This window comes from Stegostoma tigrinum, chromosome 35 (assembly GCF_030684315.1).
Source record: "Stegostoma tigrinum isolate sSteTig4 chromosome 35, sSteTig4.hap1, whole genome shotgun sequence".
Taxonomy (NCBI): domain Eukaryota; kingdom Metazoa; phylum Chordata; class Chondrichthyes; order Orectolobiformes; family Stegostomatidae; genus Stegostoma; species Stegostoma tigrinum.
Window position 1 is genome coordinate 12677770 of NC_081388.1, and position 21371 is coordinate 12699140.

Here is a 21371-nt window from a genome sequence, read left to right on the forward strand (position 1 = left end):
ATATGCGGAAAAGACAGTACAATGAATACAGGAATATATTTCATGGTGCTGGACTATCATGCATGATGGCGCTCAGTCCCTGTTCCCTGTGTGTGTGCCACTGCCATTTGTTAATATCTGTCTTTTTCCCTGCAGGCAGAAGATGAAGAAGGCTATCGAAAATTGATTGACCAGAAGAAGGACCGACGTCTGGCATACCTGCTGCAGCAAACTGATGAATATGTGGCCAATCTGACAGAACTCGTCCGACAGCACAAGGCGGCTCAGGCTGCAAAAGAAAAAAAGAAGAAAAAGAAGAAGAAGGTCAGAAGTTTGGAATGAAACCCGGACTGCAGGGTTGGGATGCTGTACCTAGTCTGAGAGGAGTGATTAATTCTTGCCTGTCATCCTTTGCTGCTGGTGGGCATGACATTGTCCATTACCATTTAACCAAATAGGATGAACCTGAAGCAGTTACATTCTCAGGGCATAGAGATATCCAACTGAGAACCAGTTACAGGCCGATTTTTCTCAAAGTCCTCAGGCCTGATGAAAATATTGTAACATAAATACTTAATTTCAAGATCACGTTTTTTTGCCCATCCTTCTGTTCCAATCCATATCCTTTCCAGAAGGAGTTGCTGAGTTGTGGTTAGAAGTGCCAACCGTAGTTAGTTTTATCCCATCTCCCCCAAGGCCAGCTGTCGCACAAGGAAATAAGCATCACCACCCATGCTGTGATTCTGGTGATCTATGTCATGATGCCTGTGCTCGTGAATCCTGCTATACCCGTGTATCACAAACCCCACCTGGTAATCCAAGATGGAGGACGGGAAAAAATTGTAACTGTAAGAGCTACACCTTTTTTGAGGTATTTTCAGTGTTGATTCTGATTTCAACAAATTCTAGGAGCCGTAATTACCGTTTAATTGGCGATTGCATTGTTTTGGAACTTTGGAAAAAAAAAATCAAAACAACTTTAAAATGGAGAAGAGACTAAGATAGTGACCATATAGGAAGTGAATCAAATGGAGATGTAAACTTGCACAGCTGTCTGACCCAGAAGTGAACCTACACAGCTGACTGCCTCTGCTATTTAGTTTCAAGTACCTCTGGTCCTCAGAGGTCATCAAAGAAAAAACAAACAACGAAATTCACAGCTACCTTGGCAAAAATTATGTGAAGATCTCACAGCAGGGGAGCAGCTAAGTGCTAGTTTTAAAATATGACCTTGCAATTACAACTTTTAAAAGGCATCTGGATGGGTATATGAATAGGAAGGGTTTAGAGGGATACAGGCTAATTGCTGGCAAATGGGTCTAGATTCATTTAGGATATGTGGTCTGCATGGACAAGTTGGACCGAACTGTCTGATTTCATGCTGTACAGCTCAATATATCTATGACTGTACCCATGTCACTTTATAATACTTCCTCCTTCTTCTACAGAAGCAGGAAAATGTGGACGGTTTGGGTTCTGCTGTTGGCCCTGATGGTGAGGTGAGTAATTGGAAATTTTATCACCTTGTAATGATGGTACTGGATCCACAACTAAAAGACTGGTGTTGAAATCTTATTGTGGCAAGTCATGAAATTAAACTTAGCTAATTCATATGTAATCTATCATGAAAATATAAACCCAACAGCTTCATTGTCCTTCAGAAATTGGGAATCTGCCACACTCCTATGTGTGATATACAATGTAAACAAACTTCCATTACCATTCCAGGAGGTACATAGAGGTTTTAAAAGACATTGTTCTGGAAAAACTGACCTGGTTAATTTTTAAACCTCTTCACTCCCATGCCAATTATTTCAAATCCAAACTAAGAAATAAATTTTGTTAATGTGTACAAATCTTATATTACAAGGGTTCTGGAACCAAGGTGGATAAATGGCATTAAGACACAGTTCATTCATGATTGAGTTGAATTAGAACATTAGAACATTAGAACAATACAGCGCAGAACAGGCCCTTCGGCCCTCAATGTTGCGCCAACATGTGAACTAATCTAAGCCCCTCCCTCTACACTATCCCACCATCATCCATATGCTTATCCAAGGATTGTTTAAATGCCCCTAATGTGGCTGAGTTAATGGTGGAACAGACTTGAAAGATGATGACCTCCTTCTGTCACAAAGAAATCATAATGTTAAACAAACTAGACCCACAACATAAGAAAAAATAGATAAATTGGCCAGTTTGGTCAGTGGCTTAATAAATTATACCCTAAGGTACGAAGAAGGTGGTTTAATTATTGAAAAATATTCTCCCCCTCCAGCTCTTGGATGAGACGAGCCAGATGAGTGATTTACCAGTGAAGGTGATTCATGTGGAGAGTGGGCGGATTTTGACTGGAGCTGAGGCACCAAAGGCTGGGCAGCTGGACACCTGGTTGGAAATGAATCCTGGGTAAGTAGAACACGCTGAATCTCCTCGAGAAGCTGGGGACTCTCATAACCATTTTCATTACTGCATAACTTCACCAATCCTCTGGGACTATGCTAGTACATGACTGACATGGACCTCCTGTCATGGATTGGATTAACCCTGCTTTGATGCCCTCTGCTCCCCATGTCCAGTGAGAGCTACTGTCAATTACAGTGCCAAAAACTGAAGGATACTGTTGTAACATAGCAAATGCAACAGGCATTTTGCACATAGCAAAATTCCACAAACAACAATATGATAATGGACAGATATTTCATTTTTGTGATGTTGGTCAAGGGCTTAAATGTTGAACCAATAAACTAAGAGGAACATCATTGCTCTTCTTTGAAGTAATAGTCATGGAATTTTTACATCCGCCTGTGGACAAATCAGAATTCCATTTAATGTCTCACTCAAAAAAGCACAGTGTTCCTTCAGTAAGTGTCAGCCTAGATTTTTGTACTGACCCCACAACACTCTGACTTAGAGGTGAGAGTGTAATCCACTGATCGCAAATATGAAGCCTGGAGGAATGCCAGATTTGCAAGCACAGATAAACTTAGAAATCCTTTAGATTCCTGAGGTTTATGTGGCTTCTAAGGTTGTTTGATCAACTTATGGGTTAAAGTGCAGCATCAGTTGGCCTGATAGTGGCAGGCTGAATGCCAGCCCCATGTCCTGCCAACTGATCTCAGACAATATAGTCTTCAGGTAGATTCAGCGCCCCTGGACGAGGGAAAGAGAAAAAAAATTGGGTAGAATTCCTCATGCCTCAGTGCTTAGGTGTAATGAGAGCACAGGTAGTTCTCCCTTAATGTGATTGTAGCGTTCTTTTGTGACCTTGCGCGATAAAAAAAATCACCTGACAGAAAATCACCATAGAAAATCGCATTATAGGGAAATTTCTACACCTGTACAGCAGAAAGTTTGCATTATCCAGATAGCGTCTGCTAAACAGCAATTTGCGTTAACAAAACATGCATTATACAGAACTACCTGTAGGGTTAGTGGGAGCATGAGTGAGGTTGCACCCCAACTCCCCCACTCCCTGAACCACTCCAACTGTGGGAGGCCCACTCCCTTGACAGTTCCTTCAGGTTCTTCATCTGATGTTTCTGTCATTTCTTCCAGCTACGAAGTGGCTCCACGTTCTGACAGTGAAGACAGCGGCTCTGAAGAAGAGGAAGAGGTGAGAGTGACAAAGCAAACACAACCTGCTACTGAGCAGGAACACTTGTTGTAATTTGCCTTTGGTGGAGCCATGCATAACTACCACATGGAGCATTATAATGGGAGTCATTCCCAGTCGCCGAGCCCAGATTTACTCTTCCAGTCCTTTTACATTTTCTTTGCATATTATAACATCTACTATGATTTAAGCTGCATAGTACTAAAAGAATTAGCCATTATCTCATCAGGCCTCTCTCCTTTGTATTGACTGAGTGCTTTATCCTTTTTGTCTTGGTGGCATTTTCAAGTGTTCTCTGCAGTCTTCTGACTTTAAAATGGTCCAGCAGAGAAAATGGGGAGAGAACTGTTTGGAGAAGTTGCTGGCTGGAGCCGGGCGACTGCAAACTGTTGATTTTCTTTTTGGATGCAGTGCTTTTATTTTTTTTTCATGAACTGTCTTTAAAATCACGTCAGGATACGACAGACTGGAGGCTGCTAATCATGTCGGAGGACAGGTCTCGTTCGGGACTGCTGGTAAGCATATTAGAACAAGTGTAAGGGTTCCATGAGTCTTCACGTAGCTTGTGAATGAACTGGCTAATTCTGCCATGCATTGGGAGGGGTCATGACCCCAGCCAAGTCCTTTAGTATTTCATCCATTTTTCTCCACACCTGAAGGTATTGAATCTCGAATTTTGCTCACACATCAAGTACTTCTGATGCCTTACTTCTGATGACAATTATTTGAGACAAGGACAGAGAGAGACAGAGCCAGTATCATTTCTGGTGCCCTCCATACATCTAAGAGCTTGTGCAAATTTTAAACTTCTGCTGACAATATGTATTCTCACCCAGTGTCCGCCCGTGTCCTCTGACAGGAGTACTGGCTGATCATTTCCCCCACAACCTCCACCCAAACCCAGAACCACTGAGGTGAATTTCACTGCTGCATAACTGAAACAGTTATTTGAGACCTATAAATAGAATCTGAGAGCCCCTGGCCTACGTGGCAGTGTCACCACCTGAGCTGGAAAAGTCAACTGCTTTAATCAAGATTCGTCCACTGCTGCAGCCGTGAACTGCAAACAATTAATGGCTAAAATTGGACAACATCATTCTGAATTTAAATTTGTTTCTATTCCTCACTGAGCATTCACCTTTTGCTGACTTTCTGAAGCTTTCAAAATTTATTGGTGAAATGAAACTGCATGAGAACATGGAGTGGTGAGGCAAAGGATCGAACTCACCACCTACACCCCCCACACACACTCACACAAACCTGTGCCAATGAAGTAGTGAGTGCAGAACCACCTTACATCACGTCTTGCCACACGTGTGTGTGTGCCTCCTAGTGATACCAAGCAACAAGTCTTGAAGAGACTCAAGCAGGTTATCTTGCTGCCTATTCACATGTAGGTGTAACATCAGGTGAAAGGGGAGAGAGCAGATGAAAAGCCAATGTAACTGGCTGCAAAACAAGTATCTTTCCAATCATATGCCTTTTAATATAAATTAATCATGAATCTTCAAATATACTCACTTGTATTACTGAGCATGCCTGCACCAACTTGAGTGAGATAGAAGACAAAGTTAAATGTAGAGGAATAGACCCCAAAATTTCATCTCCAGGACCTGAGTACAGACGTACCCCAGACTACTAGGATGAGAGCATGCTGATTGCGACAGCTCTTTGAACATTTGTGGGGAAACTAGTAAAACTGGACAGCCAAGATGGGAAACTAAATTATCTAGCACGATAATAGGAATGCCTACCAGCCAAGGGATTGAGTTGGAGGAGAGGGAGCTCACACTCACCACTATTTGTGCTTGGAATAACAAGGTTTCAGTTGCCTAAACATGCCTCCCCTTACTTGATGTTTGTTTCAAATAGCATCTGGCGAATTCTCCTTGTGGCATTTTAAAAAGTGAAATTCTCTACATTGTTCTATCCTGATTTCCCCCCCCCCCCCACATTTTCTCTTCTTTTGCATTTGCACTCTCCCTGCTCCTCACTTGGTAATTTTACACAGCTCACACAGTGTGCATTTCTGATGATTGGCACTTTTGGTGTCACTCCTCTCCCACCATCTCCCAGTCCCTTGCCTCAAATGGCCCTTTTCTGTAAATGTTATGGAAATATTTCAACAACAGAAGGTAATAGGTTGGGGAGGCAAATGGAGTAATGAGTTTCCCCTGCCTGTGACACATTGACAATTATCTATTCATAAAATGAGGAGCCTTGATTCCAAATTTAAGAACTGATTGAGCATTTAACAGCAGCAGTTAGCTGTTTGTCTTAACAAGTGCCCTAGAACTACTGTTGAGGGTTGGCATACTGTCTATCTTTTTCTGTTCCTAAAATACCCAGAGAGGGGCAGTGTGTAAGTGTCAGTACTTACAAGCATCTCTTTTGTTGGCAGTCTTATCACTCCTGGAAGATCATAAGTTAATGGTTGCTATGGATTGTTCTGGGGGAATCTCCAAGTTATTTTCCCTCTCAAGTCACTAGCCAGCTAACATACAGGATTCTGCTAATCCTGTTTTTTCAGATTATTCTTAGCAATCTGAAATGTGTTTCATTAAAGTTGGTGGAAGCAGCTTCAAAAGTAACTTTCAAAAGGGAATTGATAAATAACTGATGGGGAAAAGAGTTGACTGGGTTAAGGGAAAGAGCTATGAATTAGGAAAATTAGGTAGTTCTTTCAAAGAGCTGGCATAGGAACCAAGGGCCAAACAACCATCCGCTGTGCTGTGTAATTCCATCATTCAAATCTTTCTTACAATTTGAAGATGATAGACTAGAAGTTTAAAATGAGATTAGTTCATATTGCAGTCTCTCCTCGATGAAGTATCTCGGTGAAGTAGTTATTCATCACCAATGACTTTGGGGAGTGATAGATAGCAGCCTGCCTAATGGTGAGGGCAGCAGTGGATCAGTCAGTCCTGGACAAACATCCACACTCAGGCATTGCCCAAGGAGGCATGACTGGAGGAGGGTCCTGGGTTGGTTTAAAGCAGAGGATTTCCCCTCTCCTTTCCTACTGTTACTTGTAGTCATAAATGTAATTTAAAATGGCAATTCACCCAACCTTGCTGTGGGAACATGCGATGTAGATGACCTTCTACCTCATTTGCAAGATACCAGGATAAGCAGAGTACAAATTTAGTACCTCCATGCTGAGAAATATATCACCATTTCATCATGATCAATTGATCTAATTCCTGGAATGCCCTCCTCAAGAGCACTGGCAATGCACCTGCAGTTCAGGAAGTAGGCCTACCACCACCTTCATAGGGTTATTGGAAATGGGCAAAAATACTGGCCTTGCCATTAACGTTCTAATTTCGAGAATTAATAAATAATAAAATAAGGTGTCCAAGTGGAAAACAGGCCTTATGTTTTACATGAGGGTCACTGTTTGGGTGAGGCAGGTGCCTGAGTGAGGGAAACATCATGATCTATTGATTTCCTCTGCTTTCTGTTCAGGAAGAGGAAGAGGAGGAGCAGGCAAACCCACCAACACAGACTCCTGCACCTGAGGAGAAAAAGAAAATCCAGGATCCTGACAGTGAAGAAGTGTCGGAGCTAGACGCAAGGCAGATAATAGAGTAAGTGCAGCAATATTTGGGGCATTGGGATCAGAGGCATGGGAAAAAAATTATTCTGCTGTTGAATATGACTTAAGCTGATCTGGAGAAGAAAGAGGAAAGACATCTAGTGCGCTGATAAAAATAATTGAAGAGTTTCCTTTATTCACATGTCGTGACTGGAACGAATTACATCTTTTAGGAACGCTAAGCAGGACGTGGATGATGAGTACAGTGCACCACTATCTAGTATAGGTGGTCTGCAGTCCTATTATGCAGTGGCTCATGCAGTGACGGAGAGGGTCGATATTCAGTCTACGCTGCTTGTGAATGGTTTACTCAAACAATATCAGGTAAAGGACAATGAGAGGCCACGTTCCATTTGGTGTGTTTGACTTTAGTGTCAGTGCAGTCATGTAAGATCATCAAACTGCTCTTGGAGGTATCATGGGTACTGGATGGATTGTGTATACATAGCCAGTTCCCAATCCCTGGATGCACTGAGCAAATACCAGGTCCTTCCACAAAGATAAACCCGAACGGAGAGCAGGGTGCTAAGACCTGATTTTCCAAAGTGACCATAGAAATGAAAGAAGGCAAATCAAGAAACACTTCCCAGCTTATGGTCATTCTGCCCATAATGTATATTCCAGCTCTTTGAAAGAGCTATCTAACTAAGCTGAACCCCCATCTTTCTCTTATCACTGGAACTTTTTCCCCTTCATATGTTTATATCTAATTCACTTTTGAAAGTTACGTTGAATCTGCTTTTAGTATCTTTCAGTCAGATCATTCCAAATCATAATAATTCACTGCATTAAAAATCTTCTCATCTCACCTCAGTTCTTTTGATAACAACCTTGTCTTTGTAGTCTACCATTACTGTACCAAAACTGAGAGATTATAGCTACCAGGAAGAATTGTCTAGAAAATAAACTGATTGAAGTCTTAATGGTTTGCTAGGTTGGATGTAAAGAAAATATTTCTGTTTGTTGGAGAAACCAAAAGTAGGAGCTGTACATATAATATAAAAAAGCTAAGAAAATCAGCAGGGAATTCAGCAGAAACTTCATTACCTAGATAATGATAAGAATGTGAACTTCTTATCTCAGGATGTAGTTGAGGCAGAGAGTAGAAATATGTTTAATGGGAAGTAAATTATCAAATAGGAGAAGTTGAATTTGTGATAGGGTGAAATGAGGCGGGGTGGGAGTAAAGTAAATACCAGCAAGGATCCCAATGGTCTGTTTCTGCACTGCTCCTTCTTTGTAAATCTTATGCAATTCTATGCAGGTCAAAGGTTTGGAGTGGCTTGTCTCGCTGTATAATAACAACCTGAATGGAATCCTCGCTGATGAGATGGGCCTGGGAAAGACCATTCAGACCATCGCACTCATCACTTACCTCATGGAGCATAAGCGCATCAATGGACCTTTCCTGATCATTGTACCTCTCTCGTAAGGAGAAAAGTGTTCATGTCTCTACCTCCCAGAGTCTGAGAAAGCAATGTTGGCCAGGGTGCCAGGAAAGCACTCCCTGCTCCCATTCAAAGAATTCTTTTGCATCATCTTACACCAATGGAACTGATGATACAACAGTTTATCACTTCTGCTCAGAACTTCAGCGGAAAAGGATTCCATGGTTCGCCCAGATGCTATAGGGATGGGGGAAGTAATTTTGACTTAGCTCTCTGGGGTGAAAACTATGCGATGTGCTGGAATGCTGAGTTTACACCCTGTCCCAATGTTGATTTCAATTCAGGATAAAGTCAGAGGGGCGTGAATGAGCATTTCACCAGACTCCCATAAGTTACGCATCAGGCAGAATAGATTAAAATTTTCCAGTGAGCTCAATCTATACCAGATGGACCACAGCTGTTCAAGAAGGCAGTTCACACCACTTCTCAAGGGCAATTAGGATGGACAATAATTGGTGACCTAACCAGCATAACCTGTGAATGAATGAATAAAAAACACAATAAATGCATTACTAGAGTTGGAGAGGGTGAGAATACTATTTCACCTTTTGATCATCGACACTTTTTCAACCAAAACCATGAAATCCTTTTGCTGTTTGTTTCTTAGCATAAATGCTAAACTGAGGCTCCATATATTCCACAGATGCAGAGCAGAGGAGCGCTTCCAATGTCCTGATCAACATGCGTCCCTCAACCATCACCAACATTATTCCTGCATGTACAAAAAGGCTGCTGTGTTTGCTAACAACAAAGTAGCTAGCTGGCTGTGAATCTCTTTCAGATGTTTCAAGTGCGGTATAAATTTTAAGTGCTTGCTGTCACCATTTTTGATCTGTTTAATTTCAGTAAGCAGTTACTTACTGCTCAAGTTCCATATAAGTTAAGAAATGATTCAAGCGTTTTACTACTGCCACATGATTCTGTGCCTGTGAGAGGTAGCTGAGTCTTTTTTAATAAGGCCTTCTCTGTTGACACAAAACGTATGTGTGCTGTGCAGTGCTTAATTTCATGCTCACGCATTTAACCTGTTTCAATTTTACACTTGGTGTGGTTGTGAAAGGAGGTGGGTTAGGAATGTAGCTGTGAATGGGACAGAATGTGGAGAATGAAGTTATGAGTGGGAGAGAGGCGTGCTTCAACTGAGTGGGGGAGGGTTGGAGAGTGGCGCAGTTTGATGGGGGAGGGGTAGCAACCCTCACCATCTCTTGCATCCTTGGCCCAACTTTCCCCAATCCTCATCCCACCTGCTGCAGCCAACCCCGCCTTGACTCTTTGCAGCTGCCCACCCGTCATTCCCCCCATTGAACCCAGTTCAATATCGGTGATAATGAGAACTGCAGATGCTGGAGAATCCAAGACAATAAAATGTGAGGCTGGATGAACATAGCAGGCCCAGCAGCATCTCAGGAGCACAAAAGCTGACGTTTCGGGCCTAGATCCTTCATCAGAGAGGGGAATGGGGTGAGGGTTCTGGAATAAATAGGGAGAGAGGGGGAGGCGGACCGAAGATGGACAGAAAAGAAGATAGGTGGAGAGGAGAGTATAGGTGGGGAGGTAGGGAGGGGATAGGTCAGTCCAGGGAAGACGGACAGGTCAAGGAGGTGGGATGAGGTTAGTAGGTAGGAGATGGAGGTGCGGCTTGGGGTGGGAGGAAGGAATGGGTGAGAGGAAGAACAGGTTAGGGAAGCAGACACAGGTTGGTGACATGTCACAGATGCGGTGACATGTCCATCATGGGCCTCCTGCAGTGCCACAATGATGCCACCCGAAGGTTGCAGGAACAGCAACTCATATTCCGCGTGGGAACCCTGCAGCCCAATGTTATCAATGTGGACTTCACCAGCTTCAAAATCTCCCCTTCCCCCACCGCATCCCAAAACCAGCCCAGCTCATCCCCTCCCCCCACTGCATTCCAAAACCAGCCCAGCCTGTCTCTGCCTCCCTAACCTGTTCTTCCTCTCACCCATCCCTTCCTCCCACCCCAAGTCGCACCTCCATTTCCTACCTACTAACCTCATCCCACCTCCTTGACCTGTCCGTCTTCCCTGGACTGACCTATCCCCTCCCTACCTCCCCACCTACACTCTCCTCTCCACCTATCTTCTTCTCTCTCCATCTTCGGTCCACCTCCCCCTCTCTCCCTATTTATTCCAGAACCCTCACCCCATCCCCCTCTCTGATGAAGGGTCTAGGCCTGAAACGTCAGCTTTTGTGCTCCTGAGATGCTGCTGGGCCTGCTGTGTTCATCCAGCCTCACATTTTATTGTCCAGTTCAATATCGCTTCTTTTCTGAGCATGCCTTTGCGTATGATGCCGTTGGAATTCTGCATAACACAGACAGTCTGGAATCTTGCACATGCATGTTTCCAGATTAGCATCAGCAGACACTGCCAATGCCAAATGACCAATAAAATGACTGCAGGTACTCCTCAAATGTGGAGACAGGACCAGTGATGTCAACTAGCCATTCAGAATATATCTGTGTATGTACCACTGACGTCATCATGTTCCATCGTAGTGGCTGACCCTCCTTTATTTCATATTTTGCCTCAGTTGCTTTTTCTCAGCATCTTTTATTGTCATTTTTTTGTATCAAAGTTGCACACTTATTAGCTACCCATTAGTTGAAGGAAGCAATAGCCCGAAAGTGGTTGTATGAATATGGCCTTAATTTATGGCCTGTACTTATGCTTCCTAATGACAGAATGATTTCTCTTGAAGAAGAGTCATATCTACTCAAAATGATAAATCTCTTTCTCCCTCCATAGATTCTGTCTTGATTTCAGATTTCCAGTGTTTACAGTATTTTGCTTTTATCAGAATAATTTTGCTGCCTTGGCTGCTTCCTCTCTCACTCTCTCCCAGCTCTTCACATTGATTCAGATCATTTCATGGGGAACACCTTCAGTCCCTTATGCTCTCCATTTTGTTCCTTAATAGGACTTGTTTTTCCCTCTTTGCTAAATGTTAAAATTAGTTATCTAAACTCACTGCCAAATCTTCTTGAAGTAGCATTTGAACTGTTCACAGACATTATGAAAATTTCTGTAACTTCTGAATGACATCAGCTTCCTCTTTGTGCATGCTAACTCAGCATTGCCTATAGGTAGTGTTTGGACCATTCACTGCCCTTGAACTAAGCTTCAGTCTTCTCTCTCAGGTGAACATGACTCATGAGAAAACTGATTTTGCGATCATTATCATTACTGTTTGTGGGAACTTCCTTAAACAAGATTGGCTACGGAATTTCCTCCACTATAGAAAGGATGACCCTTCAAAAGGAACACATTTAGTGTACATGGCCTAAAGTCATGATCCATAGATCCACAAAATCCCTACATGTGGAAACAGGCCATTCAGCCCAATAAGTGCACACCGGCTCTTTAAAGGACATCATCCCATGCTGACTCACCCTCTACCCTATCCCTGTAACCCTGCATTTCCCAGGGCTAATCCACCTAATTTACACACCAAACCGGAGCACCCGGCGGAAACCCACGCAGACACAGGGACAATATGCAAACTCCACACAGACAGTCACTTGAGGCTGGAATTGAACCGGATCCCTGGCACTCACCACCCTTAATGGTGTCCCTATCACGGGAATCTGTCACCGTGCTGACTGAGACACTGAGCACTCCCTGATTTGTAGTAAGGTCAGACTTCAGCCAAGGAAACTATAGCACTCCAAGGAGAAAGGCCATCCTCAGATCAAGACATGTTTTACAGCTGGCCCTGAAAGGACCCAGGCATCTTCAGCACCTCCACCAGGCTGTTTTGAATAACAAAACCAAGGGTGATCTGGACAACACCATCTCTAATTCTGCACTTACTGAGTACAGGGAATTAGATCAGAGGAATGCTGACTGGTTTGAGGCTTATCAGCCTAAAATGAAGTCTGTTATTGCAGCTAAGAAGAGAGCCCTCATAAGCTACAAGCAAGTGCCCAGCCAACAAAGTCTAGATGCTGTCAGAACTGCCAACGGTCAAGTCTCAGCATTTGCTTGGCATTGCACCAATCAATTTTAGCTCAGGCTCAGCAACATGATAGTTTCTACAGAAATGCAAGTCCTTACATGTCATGTCGTTATTCATTTTGGAATAGCCCTGATGGAGCTCTGCTAAAGGAGAAGAACAGGTTTTGATGGTGCTCTGATAGACCCTGCTGGAGGAGAGGAGTGGGCCCTTATAAGAGCTTTGCTAAGAGAATGGAGAATAGACTCTGATGGAACTCTGCTTTTGGAGGGGGAGCAAACTTTTATTCAGCATCTCTGACAAATGGAGCCAAGGAGGTAGCGACAGGAAAGGAATGCATCTTTTAAAAATGTACCAAGCGTGAAGAAAAACAACTTTGATATCCAGCTTGATAGAAAGGAGTGATTTGGAGACTATAATTTGATCTTAAAGCTTATCTGAATCTAATATAAAGCTTTTAGTTTTTATTGTTATAGTCCAACTTGATACTCAGAATGAGATTCCAGCCCGTAATTGTAGCCATTACTCAGTACAATAAGAAGCCAATAATTTCTGTGTACTAATGCTCACTTTAGTAATTGTATTTACAGAACGCTATCAAACTGGGCCTATGAGTTTGATAAGTGGGCGCCATCAGTATCACGGATCTCTTATAAGGTAATTCCATCTTCAGATTTAATGCTTTGATTCTAATACTGCATGTTCTGAGTAAGTGGGTGATAGTCATTGTATTTGCACGGCCAATAATAATATGGTTTTTCTGCTCTGCACCCCGTCCCGACTGTTCATACTTTCAGGGTTCTCCTGCAGCTCGAAGAGCTTTTGTTCCTCTGCTTAGAAGTGGGAAGTTCAACGTCCTACTCACCACTTATGAATACATCATCAAAGACAAGCACGTTCTTGCCAAGGTGAAGTTTTCCTTTCGTGCATATTTCTCTTCTTTATCCCATTATCCAATTCTCCAGAGATCATGATGTATTTTGGACTTCTTTCTCATTGTTATTCCCTCCCCTTGCATCCACCCGCCACCCCTCTAATTAGGACTTTACAAGGCCAACTCTTACATGAGCCCAGAATTGTAGTATCCCAGTACCAGATCTCCTGTTCTCCATCCCACTTCTTGTTTCCACAGTCTAACCCACTACCCTGGTACTCCAGAGCCAAATTCACAGCCCCTGTACACAGATGTCTCTCTGATACCCCAGTGCTACTTTGGTATCCCAGTGTCTAACACACTATTGCTGGTATTGCAGTTCAGAACCCACTGTCCCTGGTACCCTGTTGTCCAATCCATTGTACCTAGGTCCCTATTATCTAATCCACTGTCTTTGTTGCACATCCATGTCAAAGCTATTGCCCCAAGCACCCCAGTATCTAAACCACTCTTTATGGCACCCTAGCATCTAACGCACTGTCCCTGGCACCCCAGCATCTAACCCACTGGTGCCGGTAGCCTAGTGTCTAATTCTCTGCTGGTAGTACCCCAGTGTCTAACCCTTCACCTATTACCCCAGTGTCTACGCCACTACCCTGGTGTCACAGTGTCTGATTCACTGCTATTTGTACCCCAGTGTTTAACCCATCACCTATCGGCTGAGTGTCTGTGCATCTGCCTTGGTATACAGAGTCTATATTCTAGTACATTTTGAATAGACAGATCTGCCGTTCCAGTCTAGAATAACAGAATCATGCAACAGAAGGATACCATTGTTTCTGTGCCACTCTTTGAAAGAGTCATCCAATCAATCTCACATTACGCTGCTGTTGCTCCACAGACCTGTCATAATTTTTTGTCTTGAATATTATTCCATTTCCTTTTGAAAGCTTTGTATCTGCTTGCAGTAACTTTCAGTCAGTGCATAACAGCTTACAACTTACTTCACCAAAATATGTCATCTCACCTCAGCTATGGTTGAATTGTTAATCTGCTTTAAATCTGCAACCTTCGCATCTCACATTTCTGCCATTGGACATAGTTCCTTCCTATTAACTCTAACAAAATAATTTTTAACACTTCTATAAACTTAGTCCTAAAACTTTTCCTCTCTAAGACGACAATCCCAGCTTCTTTAGGGTGCTGTATAACTGAAGTCCTGACTCCCTCATACAATTCTAACAAATTTTATTTTTACCCTCTCTAAGGCCTTGACATCTTTCTTAATTTTTTTTTCCCAGAATTGGACACAGTACTCCAACTGGGCCTAACCAGTGGTTTAGAAAAGATTTTGGCATAAATTCCTTACTGCAGTGCACACACCTTTGCTTATGAAACTAGTGATACTGATACTATATATACCTTTGTAGCAGCCTTCTCAACCCAACGCCTTCAAAGATTTGGTACATACTCCCTCAGGTCTCTTTATTCCTGTGTCCTCTTTAAAATTGTACCATTTAGTTTAGATTGCTGCTCCTTATTCTTACTTAAATACTACATGTTATATTTCCTTGCCATAAATTAACCTGGCACATGTCTGCTCACTTTATCTGTCTATGTATGACATTGACTCCATGTCCTCCTGCGTTTGTTACCACCTTCCTAATGCTTCACAACATTTCTGAGTTTCATACCATCTGCAGACTTTTAAATTATGATTTGTTACACTGATGTATGTAGATACCCAGCCCTCCTCGGAATCATTTCCTATTCTGCAGATATTCTCTCCTTTATTATAATGTTCTATCAGTTATACTATCTTCCAGGTGAAGGTGTCTTTCATAAGAGTCAATTTGCTAACTATTTTCATCCAGTGATTTTTTTTTCTCTTCAGATCCGTTGGAAATACATGATAGTGGATGAAGGTCACCGTATGAAGAACCACCACTGTAAGCTAACACAGGTGCTGAATACACATTACGTGGCACCGCGCCGCCTGTTGCTCACTGGCACTCCATTGCAAAACAAGCTGCCTGAACTGTGGGCACTCCTCAACTTCCTGCTGCCCACTATTTTCAAAAGCTGCAACACGTTTGAGCAATGGTTCAACGCCCCCTTCGCCATGACAGGAGAAAAGGTACATTGAGGTTGAGAGGCCAAAGATCATCATCATACAGAGCGGACATGTCAAATCATCACAGCAACCCACATCTATGTAGAACCTTCCAAACTCTTACAACTCTAACAAAAACGGAAGTTGCTGGAAAAACTCAGCAGGTTTGGCAGCATCTGTAAAAAAAAAATCAGGGTTAACGTTTCGGATCCGGTGACCCTTCCTCTGAGATTTTCCAGCAATTTCTGTTTTTGTTCCTGATCTATAGCATCGCAGCTCTTTCGGTTCTTACAGCCTTATATCCCTGTTGAGATCTCTGCATTCCTCCAACTCTGGTTTCTTGATTTTAATCATTCTATCAGTGACTGTGTTTCCTTTTGCTGTGACCTTAAACTATGCTTTTCCCTCCCTCAAACTACTCCATGTCTCTAGCTGTCCTCTTCCTTTAAAATGCTTCTCTTTGACCACCTGCTCAATTGGCCCAGTATCACTTTTATGTGTCTAGGTATCAAATTTGATTTGAATCTGTTTTGAGCCAGAAATGGTTTTGGTTTGTATTTTTAGTTCCTGAACATCTTAGAATCTCACTTCATGGTGAGAAGCAAGCCAAGACAGTTTACTGAAGGATTCCATTTAATAATTCACAATAGATCTGTAAAAAGAAACCCAAGATAATAAAATGTGAGGCTGGATGAACACAGCAGGCCAAGCAGCATCTCAGGAGCACAAAAGCTGACGTTTCGGGCCTAGACCCTTCATCAGAGAGGGGGAGGGGGAGAGGGAACTGGAATAAATAGGGAGAGAGGGGGAGGCGGACCGAAGATGGGGAGTAAAGAAGCTAGGTGGAGAGAGTATAGGTGGGGAGGTAGGGAGGGGATAGGTCAGTCCAGGGAAGACGGACAGGTCAAGGAGGTGGGATGAGGTTAGTAGGTAGATGGGGGTGCGGCTTGGGGTGGGAGGAAGGTATGGGTGAGAGGAAGAACCGGTTAGGGAGGCAGAGACAGGTTGGACTGGTTTTGGGATGCAGTGGGTGGGGGGGGAAGAGCTGGGCTGGTTGTGTGGTGCAGTGGGGGGAGGGGACGAACTGGGCTGGTTTAGGGATGCAGTTGGGGAAGGGGAGATTTTGAAACTGGTGAAGTCCACATTGATACCATTAGGCTGCAGGGTTCCCAGGCGGAATATGAGTTGCTGTTCCTGCAACCTTCGGGTGGCATCATTGTGGCAGTGCAGGAGGCCCATGATGGACATGTCATCTAAAGAATGGGAGGGGGAGTGGAAATGGTTTGCGACTGGGAGGTGCAGTTGTTTGTTGCGAACTGAGCGGAGGTGTTCTGCAAAGCCGTCTCCAAGCCTCCGTTTGGTTTGCTCCCACGATAAGACATTCCACGCCCGCACATCCCAGATGTCCAAGTTCTTCAAGGACCGCAACTTTCCCCCCACAGTGATCGAGAATGCCCTTGACCGCGTCTCCCGTATTTCCCGCAACACATCCCTCACACCCCGCCCCCGCCACAACCGCCCTAAGAGGATCCCCCTCGTTCTCACACACCACCCTACCAACCTCTGGATACAACACATCATCCTCCGACACTTCCGCCATTTACAATCCGACCCCACCACCGAAGACATTTTTCCATCCCCACCCCTGTCTGCTTTCCGGAGAGACCACTCTCTCCGTGACTCCCTTGTTCGCTCCACACTGCCCTCCAACCCCACCACACCCGGCACCTTCCCCTGCAACCGCAGGAAATGCTACACTTGCCCCCACACCTCCTCCCTCACCCCTATCCCAGGCCCCAAGATGACATTCCACATTAAGCAGAGGTTCACCTGCACATCTGCCAATGTGGTATACTGCATCCACTGTACCCGGTGTGGCTGCCTCTACATTGGGGAAACCAAGCGGAGGCTTGGAGACCGCTTTGCAGAACACCTCCGCTCAGTTCGCAACAAACAACTGCACCTCCCAGTCGCAAACCATTTCCACTCCCCCTCCCATTCTTTAGATGACATGTCCATCATGGGCCTCCTGCACTGCCACAATGATGCCACCCGAAGGTTGCAGGAACAGCAACTCATATTCCGCCTGGGAACCCTGCAGCCTAATGGTATCAATGTGGACTTCACCAGTTTCAAAATCTCCCCTTCCCCAACTGCATCCCTAAACCAGCCCAGTTCGTCCCCTCCCCCCACTGCACCACACAACCAGCCCAGCTCTTCCCCCCCACCCACTGCATCCCAAAACCAGTCCAACCTGTCTCTGCCTCCCTAACCGGTTCTTCCTCTCACCCATCCCTTCCTCCCACCCCAAGCCGCACCCCCATCTACCTACTAACCTCATCCCACCTCCTTGACCTGTCCATCTTCCCTGGACTGACCTATCCCCTCCCTATCTCCCCACCTATACTCTCCTCTTCACCTATCTTCTTTACCCCCCATCTTCGGTCCGCCTCCCCCTCTCTCCCTATTTATTCCAGTTCCCTCACCCCATCCCCCTCTCTGATGAAGGGTGTAGGCCCGAAACGTCAGCTTTTGTGCTCCTGAGATGCTGCTGGGTCTGCTGTGTTCATCCATCCTCACATTTTATTATCTTGGAATTCTCCAGCATCTGCAGTTCCCATTATCTCTGTAAAAAGAAACCGTTATCCATTTAATACGTGAGTCGTGGTTTTGTGTCATCTCAGTGGTTTCTTTTTTGCCAATGTGTGCAAGTTATATTTCAAAGGTAATTTTTGAATGTTAATGCTAACCTTTTCAGAGGTAAATGAGGACTACATAGAGGATAGCTCCATAACTCTGGTTGGAGTTATGAGGCAATATATCAATGCCACTATTTGGAAGAAAAGCCGAGGAGTTATCCCCAGTGTCCTGACCAATATTTACCTCCCAACCTACACTGCCAAATAAAATTAATATTACATTTATGTTTGTAGAAGCTTGCTGGACACAAATTGGTTACGATATTTCTTATATTACAACAATTTCATAATTTCAAAAATATTTTATGAACTATAAGTTATATTGTGGCATCCTCAGTTTTTAAGAAGTAAGTTCTACCAGAATTTTGGTAAGGCAGTATATTTTTTAAATGCACCTCTTTTCAAGATTTAGATTGCAACGTAATTCATTGAGCTGCTGCCGTGGTGTTTAACATCTTGCCATCTATAATGTAACACAGGTGGACCTAAATGAAGAGGAGACTATTCTGATCATCAGACGTTTGCACAAGGTTCTCCGCCCTTTCCTGTTGAGGCGATTGAAAAAGGAGGTTGAAGCTCAGCTGCCTGAGAAGGTGATTTGCTTGTTCTGGACAGTTTGAACAGGCCTTTTAACTGGGAATATTGGGCAAAGGGGCACATTACTCCTGGTGGATTTTTAAATAGCTTCAACACGAACATCACCAATTCCGCTGGACTGTGTCGACTGTGATTGCTTTACTAAGCTTGACTCAGCCTGTGATGGGAATTCCACAAAATCAGTGTTTAATTTACTCACCAGCGTCTCTGAATAGATCCCATGAGACATCATCCCTTCCAGAAGACCATGGCAAGTCTAGTAATCCATTTCCACTCTCCCCTCACAACAAACAGTATAGTTTCCCTGGGAGTCATTTCTTGGATAGGAGTCCACAATTACATTACCTCTTAATCGTCAATATTCCAACGCAGGGGAGAAATATCTTTCAAGAAATTTTTTGTCAAGTCATTTTTGTGAATCTTCAACTCCTGACATGACACTAATACTATCCAATGCTAGATAACCTACACCAACCCATCACAATCCATCTGTTTTATGATCACTAGCTTGTAGAAGTTTGACACATTTTCTTTTAATATTCAGTGCCAATCACATTTGTCTTGTTTAAACTTTCACTTCAGTAACATTTTCTAATTCTTAGCAGAACATTTGACAATCTGCAAACAGTTTCTGCAGTTGTATAAACGCCCACACTTAATTGCAAATGCATTGTAACTGGAAGCTTGTAGTATTGATAACAGTCAGCTGATCCAGTTAGGAGGTGAGACAGAAATTGCCATGTCATCAGATGAATGGTTACTCATGGTGCCATGAACCTACAGAGAACCATGTTATCCCTCCTCCCCATTCTAAGTGGTAACTGAGGGAGTTCAGTAGAAGATTGTATTTCACAGTCTGCAACAATTTGTCTTTCATTTCTTTGTCTGGATCATCTTTGTCTTTCACTCCCTTCTCTCTATCATTAATTCCGTTAAGTTGCACTCTGGCAGACAGAAAAAAAACCTGAGCTTTGTGGAACCCAACATTCCTCTTATTGAGAGTCTATCAGAGAATCTTTCCTCCGTTGGATAGGAAGGCTGACCCAACTGGGTTTATTCTGTTGGTCAATAAATAGGTGCACTTGTGGCTTGTGTGCAAGTAGATTGACTTCATGTATTAAGCAGTTACAGACACAGTCATCTATGGCAGGATGAAGACAGAAAAGGGTGAGTATCCAAAGCTGCTTCTGAGATGAGGGTCCTGAAATAAACTGGCTGAAACAGTGCTTTACTTCCTCATAGGTGGAATATGTCATTAAATGTGACATGTCAGCTTTGCAGAGGGTACTGTACCGCCACATGCAGGCCAAGGGAGTACTGCTGACTGACGGCTCAGAGAAGGATAAAAAGGTTTGGAAATGGCTCAGTTATCTTCCAGCATTGACCCATTCACTGGGGCAATGACCGTTAATTAATATTCGCCATTATGTGACTTGCATTATTTTTGTTATTTACATAACAGTGTGGCCTGCTGATGACTTTGACTATTTCTGGGGAGTAGTCATTGTATTTGCGTCTCTACCATCTGGTGAAATTTTGGTCAAGCTGCTTATAGTTTATCAAGAGATAGCAAGAATTGCAGATGCTGGAGTCAGAGATAACAAAGTGTGGAGCTGGAGGAACACAGCAGGCCAGGAAGGATCAGAGGAATAGGAAAGCTGATGTTTCGGGTCAGGACTCGTCGGGACCCTTCTTCATTTCTGAAGAGTCCTGACCCGAAACGTCAGCTTTCCTCTTCCAATGATTCTGCCTGACCTGGTGTGTTCCTCCAGCTCCACACTGTGCTGTCGATAGTTTTTCAAGTTTATTTGCAGTTTGCTTGTTGAGGCATTTGAAATTATGTTGGTTGGAACAGACTAAGTAGAAAACAAGTTGTTAATGTCATTTAAGGGATCCAATACATGATAAAAGATTAAACTTAAGAATATTTTGAATAGAGAATTGGACGGCTCTTCTAAACAGAGGGTTGTGATGCTGTGAAATGCATTTCTGAGATTAATTTTAAAGCAGGGCCCATGCCATATTTAAGATTAACAACAAAAAAGCTTGCGTTTCTATAGTGCCTTTAACATAGTAAACCCTCCCAAGGCAATGTACAACAATGTCATCAAATATAAGTTAACATTATGCCATTTAACAAGATTATAATTTAGGTGACCAAAACCTTGGTCAAAGAGGCAGCTTTTAAGGAGCATCTTAAAGAAGGAAAGCAGCATAGAGAGGCAGAGAAATTTAAGGAAGAAATTCCAGGCTTTCAGGCCATGTTAGCTGAAAACATGGCCACTTTCATTAGGTTGATTAAACTTAGGGATGTGCAAGAGGCCAAAGAGAGGTTTTTTGAGAGGGATGAGACCAAACAGGAATTTGCAAGCAAGGATATGAATTTTAAAATTGAGGCATTGCTGGTGTAGGAGCCATTGTAGATCAGCAAGCACAAGGGTGACAGTCAAATGGAATTTGGTGCAAGTT

General features: G+C 43.4%; 1 protein-coding gene across 19 annotated transcripts in view; it reads left to right on the plus strand.

Moving 5' to 3' along the window:
- The window catches only part of smarca4a (SWI/SNF related, matrix associated, actin dependent regulator of chromatin, subfamily a, member 4a), a 101852-nt gene that overhangs the window by 45082 nt on the left and 35399 nt on the right, over window positions 1–21371 (plus strand). For 14 of the 19 annotated variants that reach the window (XM_059639822.1, XM_048521890.2, XM_048521899.2 and 11 more), the window contains 13 exons: window positions 136–303; window positions 1428–1478; window positions 2261–2391; window positions 3541–3598; window positions 4054–4113; window positions 7067–7188; window positions 7370–7520; window positions 8461–8624; window positions 13210–13276; window positions 13417–13527; window positions 15388–15630; window positions 18785–18898; window positions 20145–20252. In XM_059639822.1, the coding sequence (XP_059495805.1) occupies window positions 136–303; window positions 1428–1478; window positions 2261–2391; window positions 3541–3598; window positions 4054–4113; window positions 7067–7188; window positions 7370–7520; window positions 8461–8624; window positions 13210–13276; window positions 13417–13527; window positions 15388–15630; window positions 18785–18898; window positions 20145–20252 (1548 nt within the window). The remainder of the gene's footprint in view (window positions 1–135; window positions 304–1427; window positions 1479–2260; window positions 2392–3540; window positions 3599–4053; window positions 4114–7066; window positions 7189–7369; window positions 7521–8460; window positions 8625–13209; window positions 13277–13416; window positions 13528–15387; window positions 15631–18784; window positions 18899–20144; window positions 20253–21371) is intronic. The other 5 variants (XM_059639829.1, XM_048521896.2, XM_048521904.2 and 2 more) reach the window with 1 other exon arrangement.